This window comes from Phalacrocorax carbo, chromosome 2 (assembly GCF_963921805.1).
Source record: "Phalacrocorax carbo chromosome 2, bPhaCar2.1, whole genome shotgun sequence".
Taxonomy (NCBI): Eukaryota; Metazoa; Chordata; class Aves; order Suliformes; family Phalacrocoracidae; genus Phalacrocorax; species Phalacrocorax carbo.
This window is the reverse complement of record NC_087514.1, coordinates 144,279,481-144,293,599: the sequence shown is the minus strand read 5'-3', so window position 1 is coordinate 144,293,599 and position 14,119 is coordinate 144,279,481. Positions and strand designations below refer to the sequence as shown.

The 14,119-nt window shown below is 36.4% G+C and overlaps 1 protein-coding gene across 3 annotated transcripts in view; it reads right to left on the bottom strand.

The window, feature by feature from the left end:
• LOC104041046 (ATP-dependent translocase ABCB1) overlaps positions 1-14,119 on the bottom strand; it is a 45,354-nt gene that overhangs the window by 5,379 nt on the left and 25,856 nt on the right. For 2 of the 3 annotated variants that reach the window (XM_064444681.1, XM_064444682.1), the window contains 6 exons: positions 13,296-13,379; positions 12,129-12,332; positions 6,297-6,397; positions 4,346-4,486; positions 2,175-2,331; positions 1,512-1,709 (listed from right to left, as the gene is read on the bottom strand). In XM_064444681.1, coding sequence (XP_064300751.1) covers positions 1,512-1,709; positions 2,175-2,331; positions 4,346-4,486; positions 6,297-6,397; positions 12,129-12,332; positions 13,296-13,379 — 885 coding nt within the window. Of the gene's footprint in view, positions 1-1,511; positions 1,710-2,174; positions 2,332-4,345; positions 4,487-6,296; positions 6,398-11,562; positions 11,682-12,128; positions 12,333-13,295; positions 13,380-14,119 lie in introns of those variants that run through there. The other variant, XM_064444683.1, reaches the window with a different exon arrangement.

Sequence of the window (14,119 nt, the reverse complement as noted above, 5' to 3'; positions counted from 1 at the left end):
GGACATTAAGAGGGCTGATACATTGCACCTAGAATCACCCAGCGCAGTGCTCAGGCTCTGTGTTGAGTGCCACTATCAGCAGAGTAATTGAAGAACTGCACCCTTCATAGCAGGGCTACCGGACATGATTAATCTACTAATTCCACAGTTTGTGCTAGAACAGCCAATCTGCAGCCAGTATAGTTGTTTTTCAAAGGGAAGACATCATAATGAACCTGATTCAAAATCCACTGAAATCAGTGGCAGTATTTCTACATCTGCAGATGCAAAGAGGAAAAAAAAGAATGCTAGATAGGAGAAATTGCTTTCAACTACATATATATTTGTCAGGTCTTTTCCTTAGAATTCCAATGGATTTGCAGGCTTCTATGGTCTGCTTCCTGTCCTTATTTGATTTGAAAAATCACTAATGAAGCTGGAGAACTCAGTTATTATGCATTTTCGGTCTACTACACCAAATACCACAACTGCTAAGCATTTACTCTCTATACCAGACTAGCATAGTGCTCACTGTTGTGAACAGCTGTTTTGACAGTTAGTGCTTTAAAGCACACACAGCTTTCACTCAGTTCACGGTGCAACTGAGCATATGAATTAGTTCACTGCTTTTGTGGCTTCTATGCCATTGTTGGTTATTTATCAATACAAGGTCAAAAATGTTGGTGATGAAGTTGCACTTGGTTAAACGTACCTTTGGAGCACCTATGCTGCTTCTTTCTACACATCAGCTTGCTACACTGGACCAGTATGGGCATTTCCAACCACAAAAAAATCTTGCCCATTGCATCTAGGCCTTATTTAAATATTGTTTTATATTTTGTGAGTGCTTCTGCAGATACAAGTTCTGAAATCCTTCTTATTCTCACCTCATCCAACCCAAAATGTGTGGGTTCTTTTTCAAGCAAAATCTCTGAGCACATTTCCATAAAAGAGAAAATGGCAAAACCAATACCATTATGTGAAAAAATTATGTAAAGTTGCTGAATAAGTAGTGTGGGAAACCCTAGATGTATTTTAAACCAAAATTATTAAAGTATTTATAATCTATCGCTTGGTAAGTGGGCATACTCTGAAAGACATTTCTGACAAGTAAAAATTATGATAGAAGTTACTTTTGTCAATGTTCACTGTTTTAGGAAAGAACATACATGTCAAAACCTATTACTACATTATATAGAAGAAAAGTTAGTAACTTTTAAAGTGTTCTTATCGTAAAAACCTGAGGAAATTTGCTCTGAATTCAAAGCCATCATTAGGTTGTGGATCAGGCATATTTTTACCACACAGACCTTGTTCCACTAATTCATTATAATGTGGGAAATGGGGACTTTTTCCATTATATTATTAATCACATTTAAATAAGGAACCCTGATGAGCCACTGCTTATCTTTACCATTAAAAGTATTTAAAAAATAAAACTAGAAATATATATTATACTTTATCACATCACATAAAACCAAATAAGCACACCCTCACTTAACATGTTGACATGTTCTTACAAAAATACTTACCATTTCTCCATCAAGTGGATCATAAAATCTCTCAAGCAGCTGAACAACAGTGCTCTTTCCACAGCCACTGCTACCAACAAGCGCCAGAGTTTGTCCCTTTTCTACTTTTAGATTCAAACCTTGGAGGATTTTGACTTCTGGTCGGTTTGGGTAGTTAAATGCCACGTCTCTGATCGTTATGCTTCCCTCAAATGTTTCCTATAATTGAAATAGTATCACTGTTACATCTTTAAAGCAATATGATAGATGATTCAAACAGAATTGCAGAAGTCTTCTTTTTTCCCCCGCCACTGAAATCAATAGTGTTTTGCATTTGCTGGAACGCTGACTTTAACTCTGTGGTCTGAATCTTTGTGAATTTATAAAATCAGCACTGAAGTACAGCGTTGAAGTATTTTGAAAATGCTCATAATTCTGCTGGTTGAATTCCACACAAGCTGAACCTTAACCAGATTTTCAAAACAAATAACCTTTAGACCGTGTGAGCAAAAGCTGGACTGAAAATAGAGAACTTGGTCCATGTTGTGTTTGAATAAACTGTTGAGAACATACTGAGATAAGGAAGTAATCAGAAGGAGAGGCAAAATCAGTTTGAAGGAAGTGAGACAGGTAGTGTCCATGTTGTCAATAAATAACATTGCCCATTACACATGGCTTACTTACGGGCTTCTCTCCTTCCTTGCTGTAACTATCTATGGAGGGTACTCTTTCAAACAGCAGAAACAAGTGGGCTGCTGATATCTTGGCTTTGGTATAATCTGGAGCAAAAGAGCTGCTTTGTCCTAAAGCCATTGCACCAAATACAACAGCTGAAAACACTCTATAAAAGAAATCAGAAAAAACCCCAAACAGTAAATAGGCAATGAAGAAAAGGACAATGGAAATGGGTCTGCAGTCAACTTTTTCTTTTACTCAGCTAAAAAAGGGGACTAAATTTAAAGAGAATAGAGACCAACTATTACTTACTTAATTACTCACTCAGCTCCAGAAATACTTTTCTTCCTCTTTTAATGAAGTGAGATAAACAAGCCTCCATTCCAAATTCAATGCTTTCATTATTTATTAGTACTAATTTCTTTATTAGTACTGGTTAACTATATTAAGTCTCAACTGGGGCTCAGAGGAAAGTGGTCAATGGATGGTAAAATCGTTACTCTAATCCTGTTCTACTATTAGTGTGGTTTCCTCTCTATGGTTCAAAGACCTCTGGGAGTTAGTGATTCATTTTTAAAGCTTCAATGAAAATAAGAAATCAAGCCTGTAACAAGGTGACAATAAAGATTTAATTTGCTATCACTGCTCTGCTGGGAAAAATTTGAAGGGTTCACAACACCAAAAAAAGCTTGAAAAATATGCTACTATTGTTTTATGGTGAACATAGATGTATCTTTACAGCTTATGTTAGAATGGTTTAAGAACCTGCTGTCCTCAGCTATTAATTACTGCCACTCAACACAGGATTGCTCATCGAGAAATGGTAATCAACATATGAGACCTCTTAGCTTGTTTTAAGGCAAAGTAAAATAAATTATTTTTTATCTTTTATCTTCAGAGCTATATAAATGAATCTGTTTTATTTGAACAGTCTAGAGGGGCTCACACAGTTTTAGGTCAGACAATTCCCTCCAAATCTAACTGAGGCACTGGAAGTTCACTCCCTCAGCTGGCTAGAGATGTTCACCTAGCAGATTGGATGCAGACACTTTCCAACATCTTCCAGTCAAAATGAGCATGTTAACTATCTTTAACCAGGTTGCCAACAAAACAATTGGTATGTTTGGCCTTTCTTAGGTATTGAGATCACTGATATCCATACTGGTAGAATTGTATTCTTTTCATAGGCCTATATTGAGCTATTGCCTCTTAAATTATAAATTATATTTCTTTTGAGTTTATATAGGATTTAGAAGAATGGGACTTCAGTTATGATGGGATAAACAGTGATTATAAACCCAAAATATAAAAGTAAGACGCTAAGGATAATTTATAATTTCCAAATTCTTCATTTAATTTTTGTACAGTTTCTGCCCTTAAAAGTCTGTAAAGTACACTTAGAGACAAATAATTGCACTATTCCTTGTATAATTTCAGATTGCAATGGATACACCTTCTAAGAATACTGCAAGTTAGAATCATATTTTATTTGCAGTACCTGTATAAATTAGAAATAAAATGCTCCACCTGACTCCAGGTATGTACAGTACTCTACATACTGTCCTTACATTCGTGGTTCATACTTTCATTTCCTACACAAAATTGGTTCATTTAAGTGAACGAGATTCTTATCAGAATGTGATATAAAATAACTTAGTTATTCTTCCCTTATAGTGAACAGCATATACCTTATGGAATCCTGTTCTCCAATTATTTAACATGTATTTTGGAGAAGATTCCAAACTTGAATAAACCTGACATAGAAATAACACAGATGCTGATGATGTGTTCTTAAAAAGATTTGTACAATATTATTATGCTTCAATAAACAGGAACAACTATGGTTTTTGTAGAATATACAGAGGACCTCATAGCTACATGAACAGTAAGATTGGTGAGAATAAACAATGTGACATAAGTAGGATACTGTTTCAACTACTGGAAAACATGATAGTCCCAAATAAATACAGAAAAGGAAGTCCAAAATCAGGCCTATCTGAACAGCTCAGACACTGTAGCCATCTAGAGTATCCACTCTGTAATATGCTTTCATTATATTTAAGTACAGAAGAAGAATTTGCCTGTTTTGTCATAGCTTACCCAATGGATTCATGATATCTCTAGCAGTAAATGAAGACCTTTGTCTGGACTGACAGAAAAAAGATTGCAGAGGTACTTACAAAAACACATTTTTATATTCCATGTGCCCATTTACCACTAGATAGGCTCCAAACCGGAAACAGCCAGCATAGGTAAAGAACATCATTGCTTGTGAAAGAGCAAAACAAAATCCAAATATATGTGCCTTCTTCACAGAATTTCTGTAAGAAAGCATGCATATTTTCATAAAAATGTGCAATCATACTGAAGTCCTAGTATGCAAAAAAACAATTAATTGACTTCAGATTATACTGTTATGAATGGAAAGTGTACTCGTGCTTAAACAACACAATCCCTTGTCTCCTATTAAACTGCATCCAAGAGAAATTTGGTTTTGTTTCCAGAATTTTATTTACTTCCAAGAACAGCTTGGAATATGGGTGCAGAAAAATGTGACACCTTAGCTGCTATGTATAATTATTGTCTTACCATCTCATAGTTTGAGTGTTAAAACACTTCACAGTTCAGTCCATGATTACCACTTTGAAGATGTAAATAACACATTTGAAATTGTACTACTGCATCACATAAGGTAAAAAGGAGCAGAACTGTTAGCTCACCTTCAGCCAAAACCCAATTTTTGTGTCATTTTTTCTTTACTTGCAATTTTGTATTAACCAAATAACAAAGATATTGAACAGTTCAACATTATACACTCAAGAATCTATTTATTTTCAATTTAATCAGTCAAAATTCCTCTCTCAAAAAAGATTAAGCCTGAATGAATGATGCAGAAATTAGATTTGGGATGATAAAACTATGCTTATAACTAAATGCAAAGCAGAGAGAAAATTTCTGTAACTATGAATGATACTAGCAAAAAAGGAATAAAATATTTAATTTTATTGCTGTTATTACTAAGTCACAACTGTGTGATTCCTTCTGGGAAAACAAAACAAAACAAAACAAAACAAACAGGAGCCAGATCACGAGTGTGCTTTTTTTTTTGATTAAAAGGCTGTTATGACTTCTGTTTTACATAAATGATTTGTGCATTAATCCAGTATAACATAAGGCCCAAGCTCAATTCTTATAAAATAGAAGCTTTTTGCCTAATCAGTGGTTTAACATGCACTGAAAACATTAACTGAAAAATATGTCCTATCTCTTCCAGACAAATTGACCTGTAGGGCAATAAGTTCTTATTTATACTAGAACAACATTAAGATGACAATCTTGGAGCAATCCCATGAATGTCAACCCTGAGAATGGTTAGGCACTGTCTTGCAAACTGTGAGATATGGACTCAAAACCTAGCAGCCTGAGAAAAAAGCTAAAGTAATATCTTTTACACCCTGCATTGTGCTCTAACCACTCAATTATTATGGTGGAGGTATGAGCAGCACCCCTACTTGTCTCCCATCATATCTGTGTACATATGCTGTCATTTCCTTTGTTTTTCTCATGCATGTCTGAAAATGAAAAATTTCAGTCTAGAACAAATAAAACTTAAACTGACAGTATATTTTTAATTTTTTCACTTTAAGACTATTTAATTTTTATTTAGTCCAGGCAGATATTAATTCCTTTTTTTTTAGTCACAAACCAATAAGTAATTATTCAAATGCTTTCAGCTGTATTAATACTTTCAGGAATGGCTTAAGGCAATATTCTATTTACATTAAAAAGTTTTTAATTAAATATCTGAAACACTTCAAGTGGGAGGTTACATTAGATCTAGACTTCCAAAGCTCACTTAAAACTAAAATTTTTCCACACCAAGTGACATTGCAATAGGAGATAGCAATATAATAACAGAAAATTAATTATATCAAAGAACAAAAATGTTGGCTGGTGGTTGCATTTGTTAATAAAAATATGCAAAATTTTTACATTCGTTCTGAGGTCATTAAATTATACATTAAATCATGCTTATTAACAAAAAGAATCCATGTTAGTCCAAGTAAACGTTTGTCATTTATTCTATAATTTAAATACAGTTTTATTTTAGCTTAGTTATTTTTATTATACCTGTATGGTACCTGCAAGTGTTCTCCATACATTAACTCAAATTTTCTTTCTCGGGTCAAACTAACAACAGTTCTAATGTTTTCTATGGCTTCTGTGGCAATCTGCAATAGAAACACAAATGTTTTAACCAAAAGTTAAGATTATGTTGCAGTTCCTTATTCTAAACTAATAAAAAGAGTCTGCTGGAATATAATTTTATATTTTTTATAACTGTTATTAAAATCATGGACTTTTGATATCAAAAGTAAGCATCTTAATGTTTTCTTTTTATCACAGTGAGATTTTCTGATGATGCTCAGAATTTGCTGATAAGACCTCTTCAATGTCCTGTAAATGACCACACAGTGAGGCTAGGAGCCTGTATGGTAAATTCAGTTCATATGCATGTAGAATAGGATGATGCTTAGAAATGGCCAGCAGAAGACACCTGGAACAATGACATCTCTCTAGACACCGGAACTAGTGCTGTATCCCTCTATTCAGTTCTGGTTGAAACACTGGGTTTGAGTCCATGACCAACACATCATCCCTGGTGCAATATGTGGTATGTTGGGTATTCCAATTGGCCTCAACTGCTGTTGCTCTGGGAGGGCAGGGATTCCCACGTGTACTGTATTATACGTGGCAGTCCCATACGGGTAGATGTTCTCAATTTCCTAATGCATCTCAAATAGTATTAAACACCTATATCCAGGCTCTATTCAGTTGCCAACCAGTCTCCTTTCTGGAGATGGGTATTTAGCAGATGAGCTCACTTATGAGCACAGATACTGTACAAATGCACAGTAATAAGTCCTTTTATAACTCAGAGAACTGTATGTACAAGAAAGTATACATTAGCAGGAAATGAATATGGGCAATGGCAACAGTAGTGTAGGTAGACTTTCGTAGACCTTTTCTAGAAAAGCCACAAGGCTTTAAGATATTTTGCTGAAATTTATATTTCATGCTTTATGCTTTTAGTCTAAGAAAGACCATAAAGTAAGGTCAAAGGAAAATATAACCAAAGGAAAGTATATCTAGACTCAAAAGACTCAAGAATGAGTGAACTTTTCATCTTAATAACCAGAACTGGCCATGGGGTATAAGATCGCAGGGCTGTAGATAACTCAAGGTATAAATCTGAAGCTAAACATTAGACAGTTTCTGCCCAGAAAAGGTGAGAAATCAGGTATGTCTGCTTGCATATTCATATTATGCAAATTTAGGTTATAAAAGAAGGGTGGGCTTTACATAATGGTAGTGTTTTTGCAGCACTGAATTCCTATTTATGCTTGGGTTTTCCTCACAGGTGTAGTGAGTCCCCTGATTCTTTGCATCTAAATATTTGAAGCTAGGGAACATTGTTTGGGGTTTCACCCCCACCCCCCCCAAGAGACTGGCAATGTTTTTTAATATCGTAAAACTTATAAAAGTTCAATTTTAACATTACATTTTAATTTTAGAAAGCAATTAATAGATATGCATTTATTTTACATAATATTGTTACTGCATTTGGTGTATTACTTGGCTCATATGTTCTACAAAGTTCTTTGAGAACCAGTGCTTTGGAACACTGCCTCTCTGGACCTAGTTCCTTGAACTCCGTTTCCAGCTCATGCCTAGAAGCCAGCAAAGTCCCTGTTCTGCACAAAACTTTCTGAAATGACCACTTACACAAAAAGTAGGAGAAGCTTCAGGGAGAAGAATGAGCACTTTTAATAAGTTATTGTACTACAATAGGCCTATCAGTCTCACTTCAGTGCCTGGTAAAATTGTGGAGAAGCTTATTCTGGGAGTTATTTAAAAACACTTGAGAGACAATGCAGACCTTGGTCATAGCCAGCACGGGTTCACAAGGGGGAAGTCCTGTTTAACTTAATTTCTTTTTATGACAAGGTCACCCATCTAGTTGACCAAAGGAAGCCAGTAGATGTGGGGTTTTTTAATTTTAGCAAAGCTTTTGATACTGTCTTTCACACTATCCTTCCGGACAAAATCTCTAGCATACAGCTAGACAAGTCCATAATATGTTGGGTGAACAATTGGCTTACGGGTCAGGCTCAAAGAGTTATAGCAAATGGGGTTACATCAGGCTGGTGGCCAGTCACTAGTGGGGTTATACAGGGCTCAATTTTAGGGCCAGTGCTCTTCAACGTATTGTAAACGATCTACATGTAGGAGTCAAATGTACACTAAGTAAGTTCGGCAATAATACTGTGCTGGTTTTGGCTGGGACAGAGTTTTCTTCACAGTAGCTAGTATGGGGCTATGTTTTGGACTTCTGCTGAAAACAGTGTTGATAATACAGAGATGTTTTGGTTATTTCTGAGCAGTGTTTACATAGAGTCAAAGTCTTTTCTGTTTCTCACACCACCCCACCAGCAAGTAGGCTGGGGGTGCACAAGAAATTGGGAGGGGAAACAGCCGGAACAGCTGACCCAACTGACCAAAGGGATATTCCATACCATATGACGTCATGCTCAGCACATAAAGCTGGGGGAAGAAGGAAGGGAGGATGTTTGGAGTGATGGTGTTTTGACTTCCCAAGTAACCATTACGGACGATGGAGCCCTGCTTTCCTGGAGACGGCTGAACACCTGCCTCCCGATGGGAAGGAGTGAATGGATTCCTTGTTTTGCTTTGCTTGTGTACACGGCTTTTGCTTTAACTATTAAACTATCTTTATCTCAACCCACAAGTTTTCTCACTTTTATTGTTCTGATTCTCTCCCCCATCCCACTGTGGGGGAGAGTGAGCAAGCGGCTGTGTGGGGCTTAGTTGCAGCTGGGGTTAAATCATGACAGATACTATATTAAGAGGAGCTGTGGACTCCCTCGAGGGTAGAGAGGCCTTACAGAGAGATCTGGATAGACTAGACAGCTGGGCAATTACCAGCCATGTGAAATTTAACAGGAGCAAGTGCCAGATTCTGCACCTGGAACAGGGTAATCTTGGTTATACACACATATTAGGGGATTAGAGACTGGAGAGCAGCTCCACAGAAAGAGATCTGGAGGTTTGGATTGATGGCAAGTTGAATATGAGCCAACAGTGTGCCCTAGCAGCCAAAAGGGCCAATTGTGTACTGGGGTGCATCAAGCACAGAATAGCTAGGCCATCAAGGGAGGTGATTGCCCCACTCTACACTGCAATGGCCCCACCTTGAGTACTGAGTGCAGTTTTATGCGCCTCACTATAAGAACATCAAACCATTAGAGTGTGTCCAGAGGACCGTGAATAAGATGGTGAAAGGTCTCAAGTCAGCACTTACGAGGACTGGCTGAGGCCACTTGGTTTGTTCAGCTTAGAGAAGAGAAGGCTGAGGGGTGCCCTCATCGCAGTCTACACCTTCCTCAAGGGGGGCAGTGGAGGGGGAGCTGCTGATCTCCCCTCTCTCTTGACCAGCGATAGGTCATGAGGAAATGGTATGAAGCTGCATCACAGGAAATTCAGATTGGACATTAGGAAAAAGTTCTTCACTGAGAAGGTGGTCAGTCACTGGAACAGGCTCCTCTTGGGAGTGAACATGGCACCAAGCCTGTCAGAGTCCAAGGAGCATCTGGACAATGCTCTTAGTCATATGGTTTAGATTTAGGTAGTCCTGTGAGGAGCAGGGAGTTGACTAGGTGATCCTTATGGGTACCTTCCAACACAAGGTATTCTATGATTCTTATTCTATGAAAAGAATTAAATTCTATTCTGAAAGTGATCCTGTATGTTATATCTTATAGGACACCAGAGTTATGGCAATTCAAATGCCTACAGTTTAAAAGAGAAAAACAAATAACCTCCATAACCCACTACTTTTATGAGAGTTAAACCACAGACCTGAAATTATTTTTCTTCATGAACTGTTACCAAAGATTTTTAAACTGCGGTACTGTTATCTTTGTTCTAAATTATAGGGGTATAATTATCTTATAGCTTCAGTAATGCTTGTGCCACTGTTTTAATATTTGCACATAACTAACTTATTGATTTGAATGTAATACACAATGTTCATTATAACAATGAAATGAAATAGATTTTACTCTTCTTAATTATGTTGTCTCACCAACACTCAAAGAAGTAGTCATTTTTTCCGCTAGTAATGTAAGTTCATCAACCCTTTGCAGAAACCTTATTTTTGAAAAAATTTTAATTTAATAAAATGCGTGTAGTCTAATGCTTGCGTAGGTGGCCTTGAGAGGGGAAACTCATACATTGCTAAGAAAAGAAAGTATTTTCACAAGGTTTGTAAAAAAACATAAATGTTTGTAACACCTGTGCTAATTCTTCGCAGTCTGCTGCATTAAGAAAGTCTCTAGTACCTACTTCAAGAATTGTCAACTTTTTTCTGTCGTATTTTACAACAAAACAGTATGAAATAAATGTTCAGCCATTAGAAAAAAGAAGCAGAAGAAATGTAGCCAGTTGAAAGGAAAAGAAATGTGTCCTTGGGCTTGTATGAAAAAGCCCACGGAAAGATCATTACCCAGAATTTCCCGTGGACTTGGAGGGACAAAATGTTTCTCAGCAACTTTATTTTCAGATGTGATGGAAGGAAATAAAACCCATTTAGCACATAGGAGTTACTGGGGAGGAGTTCAAATCCAGATTAAGATATCTGACTTTAGGTGTCTAAACTACCAGTGTAGTCAATGGATGACTATTCAACAGAAATAGAAAGCAATTTAACTGCCTAAGCACTATGTTAATTTGATTCTATGATTCTATAGATGTGGCACTTCAGGACATGGTTTAGGAGACATGGTAGTGTTGGGTTGATGGTTGGACTTAATGATCTTAGAGGTCTTTTCCGACCTTAATGATTCTATGGTTCTATAGTTTCTTTCTCCAGGATCATTGACTGAAATGGGAAGGACTCTAATTCAGTTGCCCACAGGCAGGTGGCTTGTGTGATTGGAGATGCTTTAGGATACTCAAAAGATTTGGGTAAGGCATGGCAGATATGACATAGAACATAGATTAGAGCAATACCCTTCTGAAATGGCAGCTGGAGGCCACCCAGACACTATGGCATCTCCAATAACTATAAGGGGACATTAGACTGCTAACACATATGCAGACACATACATTTAAACACCAGATCTGAAGATTAATACCATTCCTTAAGTGCATGGCCTTAGAGAAATTCTTTTTTTCTCAACAACTTTTAAAAACAGGACATAGGAAGGGATTTTAGAAAAGTTTTACCTTGAAGTAAGCAATATCTGGGAAGTGATGAAATAGTTGTTCTGTCCCAAAAGGATTTTTGGAATGAAGTGACATTAAATGCCTTCATCTAATTTCTTAAACAAGAGTCTAGCCTTCTCGCTTTTCAGTTCTCATCTTTCTCTTCCACTCAAGAAATAAAGGAATGGCAAACAGACTCAGGAGCCAGTGGATATATACATATTATCCCTGCAAACATTAATAAGATGAAAGAGAAAAAAAAAAGAGCAGTATAATATATGTAAGACAGATGACATGACAGATGACAGATGACAGAAAAGAAAAAAGAGAAATTCAAACTGAAGAGGGTTGCAAAATATGGAAAACAGAAATGATCAGAACAGGAAGGAGAAAAGAATGTGCCTGAATAGTGCTTAGCACATTCTGGGGTTTATCAATTAAAAAAAAAAAAAAAATTGGTTAATAACATAAGTCTTCAATTATTGAATGATTCAATATTATTGAAGAGGTGTTATGGTCTATAGGTCTACTAGTGTAACTACATAGAATTTGGCTGTCTCTGGAAGTTAAATATTATGACATGTTCTGTATTTGGAGTAATACATCTATCAACAATGCTTTGGTAAACATGACTTTATACATTACATAAAAATAGATAAACTTATCTAGACCCACCTTTCCTGCAGCTTCCAGCTCTTCTTTATCTTTTTTAGCATGCCCAGCCAACATCTTCATTTCAATCATTCCTGCCACTGCAATGATTGGCACAACAGCTAAAAGTAGCAGGGTCAGCTGCCAGCCGTAAATTAATGATATAATAATTCCAGTCCCCAGGTTAGCTATGTTTTGGGCAATTAATGCCAGTCTGACACCAGTTGCCTGGAGCAAGAAAAATACATTTATTGCTAAATTAACTGCATCTTAAGTGAGGAAAGCATTTTCACCTATTATATTCCTGATTCTCAAAACGCTATTCAGGAATTCTTAACTCAGTTTTGCTATTTTTCAAAATGGGAGTTTCTTAAAAGATTTTGTAAAAAATTATCTCAATCACATTTAATTCTTCTCTCCCCATATTCTGACTACTTAAATTTGCAGTGCAATTTCTAAATTCTGCTCTTGAAGCTGAACAGACTTTAAGCATACCACACAGTTACATTTACAGCTGAACATTAAAATCTGTCAGATCATGCAGCTAGCTTTGCAAGTCATCACAGGGAGCCCAATGAAGAAGAAAATTAAATGCTTAACTTATAAAGCCAAAGATACTACAGGATTCCTTAGTTCAGAAAAATACACATAACCTCACATAGGAGTAAAAATTTACTTAAGCAGACACAAATAATTGCATTCAGTGCTCCTTAGCCTAATATTGCAGACCCCTGAAAGTCCACAAATTTCTTCTAAAGAATCTCCAAAAGGTAACAAGGAAAAGGAAGTCTGTTGTTACTATGTCTAAATTTTTTCATATACAGAATCTCTATGATCAAAAAATAGCAGGAGGTCATAAGCTGAACAAATTTAAATGCTTATCTTCAGGTAAGTAAGATATCTCTAAACAGACTTCTTAGATAAAGAGATTCCCAATGAGTTTGTTTAATAGTGAGGATCAGAATGCAGCACAGTAGTAAGCTTAGAAAAAAGGTTTACTTGGAAATTATTTTGCAAACATGTATTACCACCATTGTTATAAAATTTGTAAATGCATTCTATACCAGCTGTCGTTTTAGAGTAAATGTTAGTTGTCAAAGTCAAGACTGTTATCCAGCTAGTCAAACCCAATCTGCAACTTTACTACACACTAAACCAAATCTGAAAAACCCAAAACAAAATTTTACTTACTCCTTTCACTTGTGAGGCATCATTAGCAAGTCTTGTAGTTAATGCTCCAGTGCTATTTTGAGAATTATCAAACCAGCTCATGTCCTACAATAAGAAACATTTTTCTTAGGATAAATTTTTGTATGTTTTATATAAACCACAAAGTTAAACCGAGGTCTACCTAATATAATTGAGTTCAGTGTCAGAAGACTGCGTATGTGGCAGTGCATCAGTTCTGCATATTTAAATAAGTCTAATTCCTTCACTGCACAATGAACATTTTTAGAAAAAGGTGTATGCTTCTGGATGATCTGATGTACACACTGTCACTGCTAAGAGGGAAGATAATCAGGCCAGGGGACTCCCAAAACCAAAATGTACCCTCCCCACTGCTGCTGAATCTGCATCTTCTTGGAGAAGATGACTCTTCAGTTGCACTCCTTCACAATTGCAAAGCTGTTTGGGGATGAATGAAGTATAAAGCATTTTCAAGATAAAAGTTCACAATTCATTGCTTTGTTTCTCTCCAGATTGAAGAGGCTTACTTGGAAGCTATGAGACAAAAAAAAAAAAACCAAACCAAAACACACTGGTCTATCTGATGAAAGTAAATTTTTTAAATCAGGTACACAGTTTATAATTTATTCACCATGTCACCAAATATCTGATTTAAACTTTCATGTGTGATATGCCGTGAATGAAGACCTAGTGATGCAGTACAGGCATTTCTGACCTCAAGACTCAACCGTTAGATTGCTCTTTCATTAGGTTTTCAGTGTCGCTGATCCATAAATCACAGTTTTTCAGACTACAACATCTTTCTGTCCACATTACAAACAGTCATG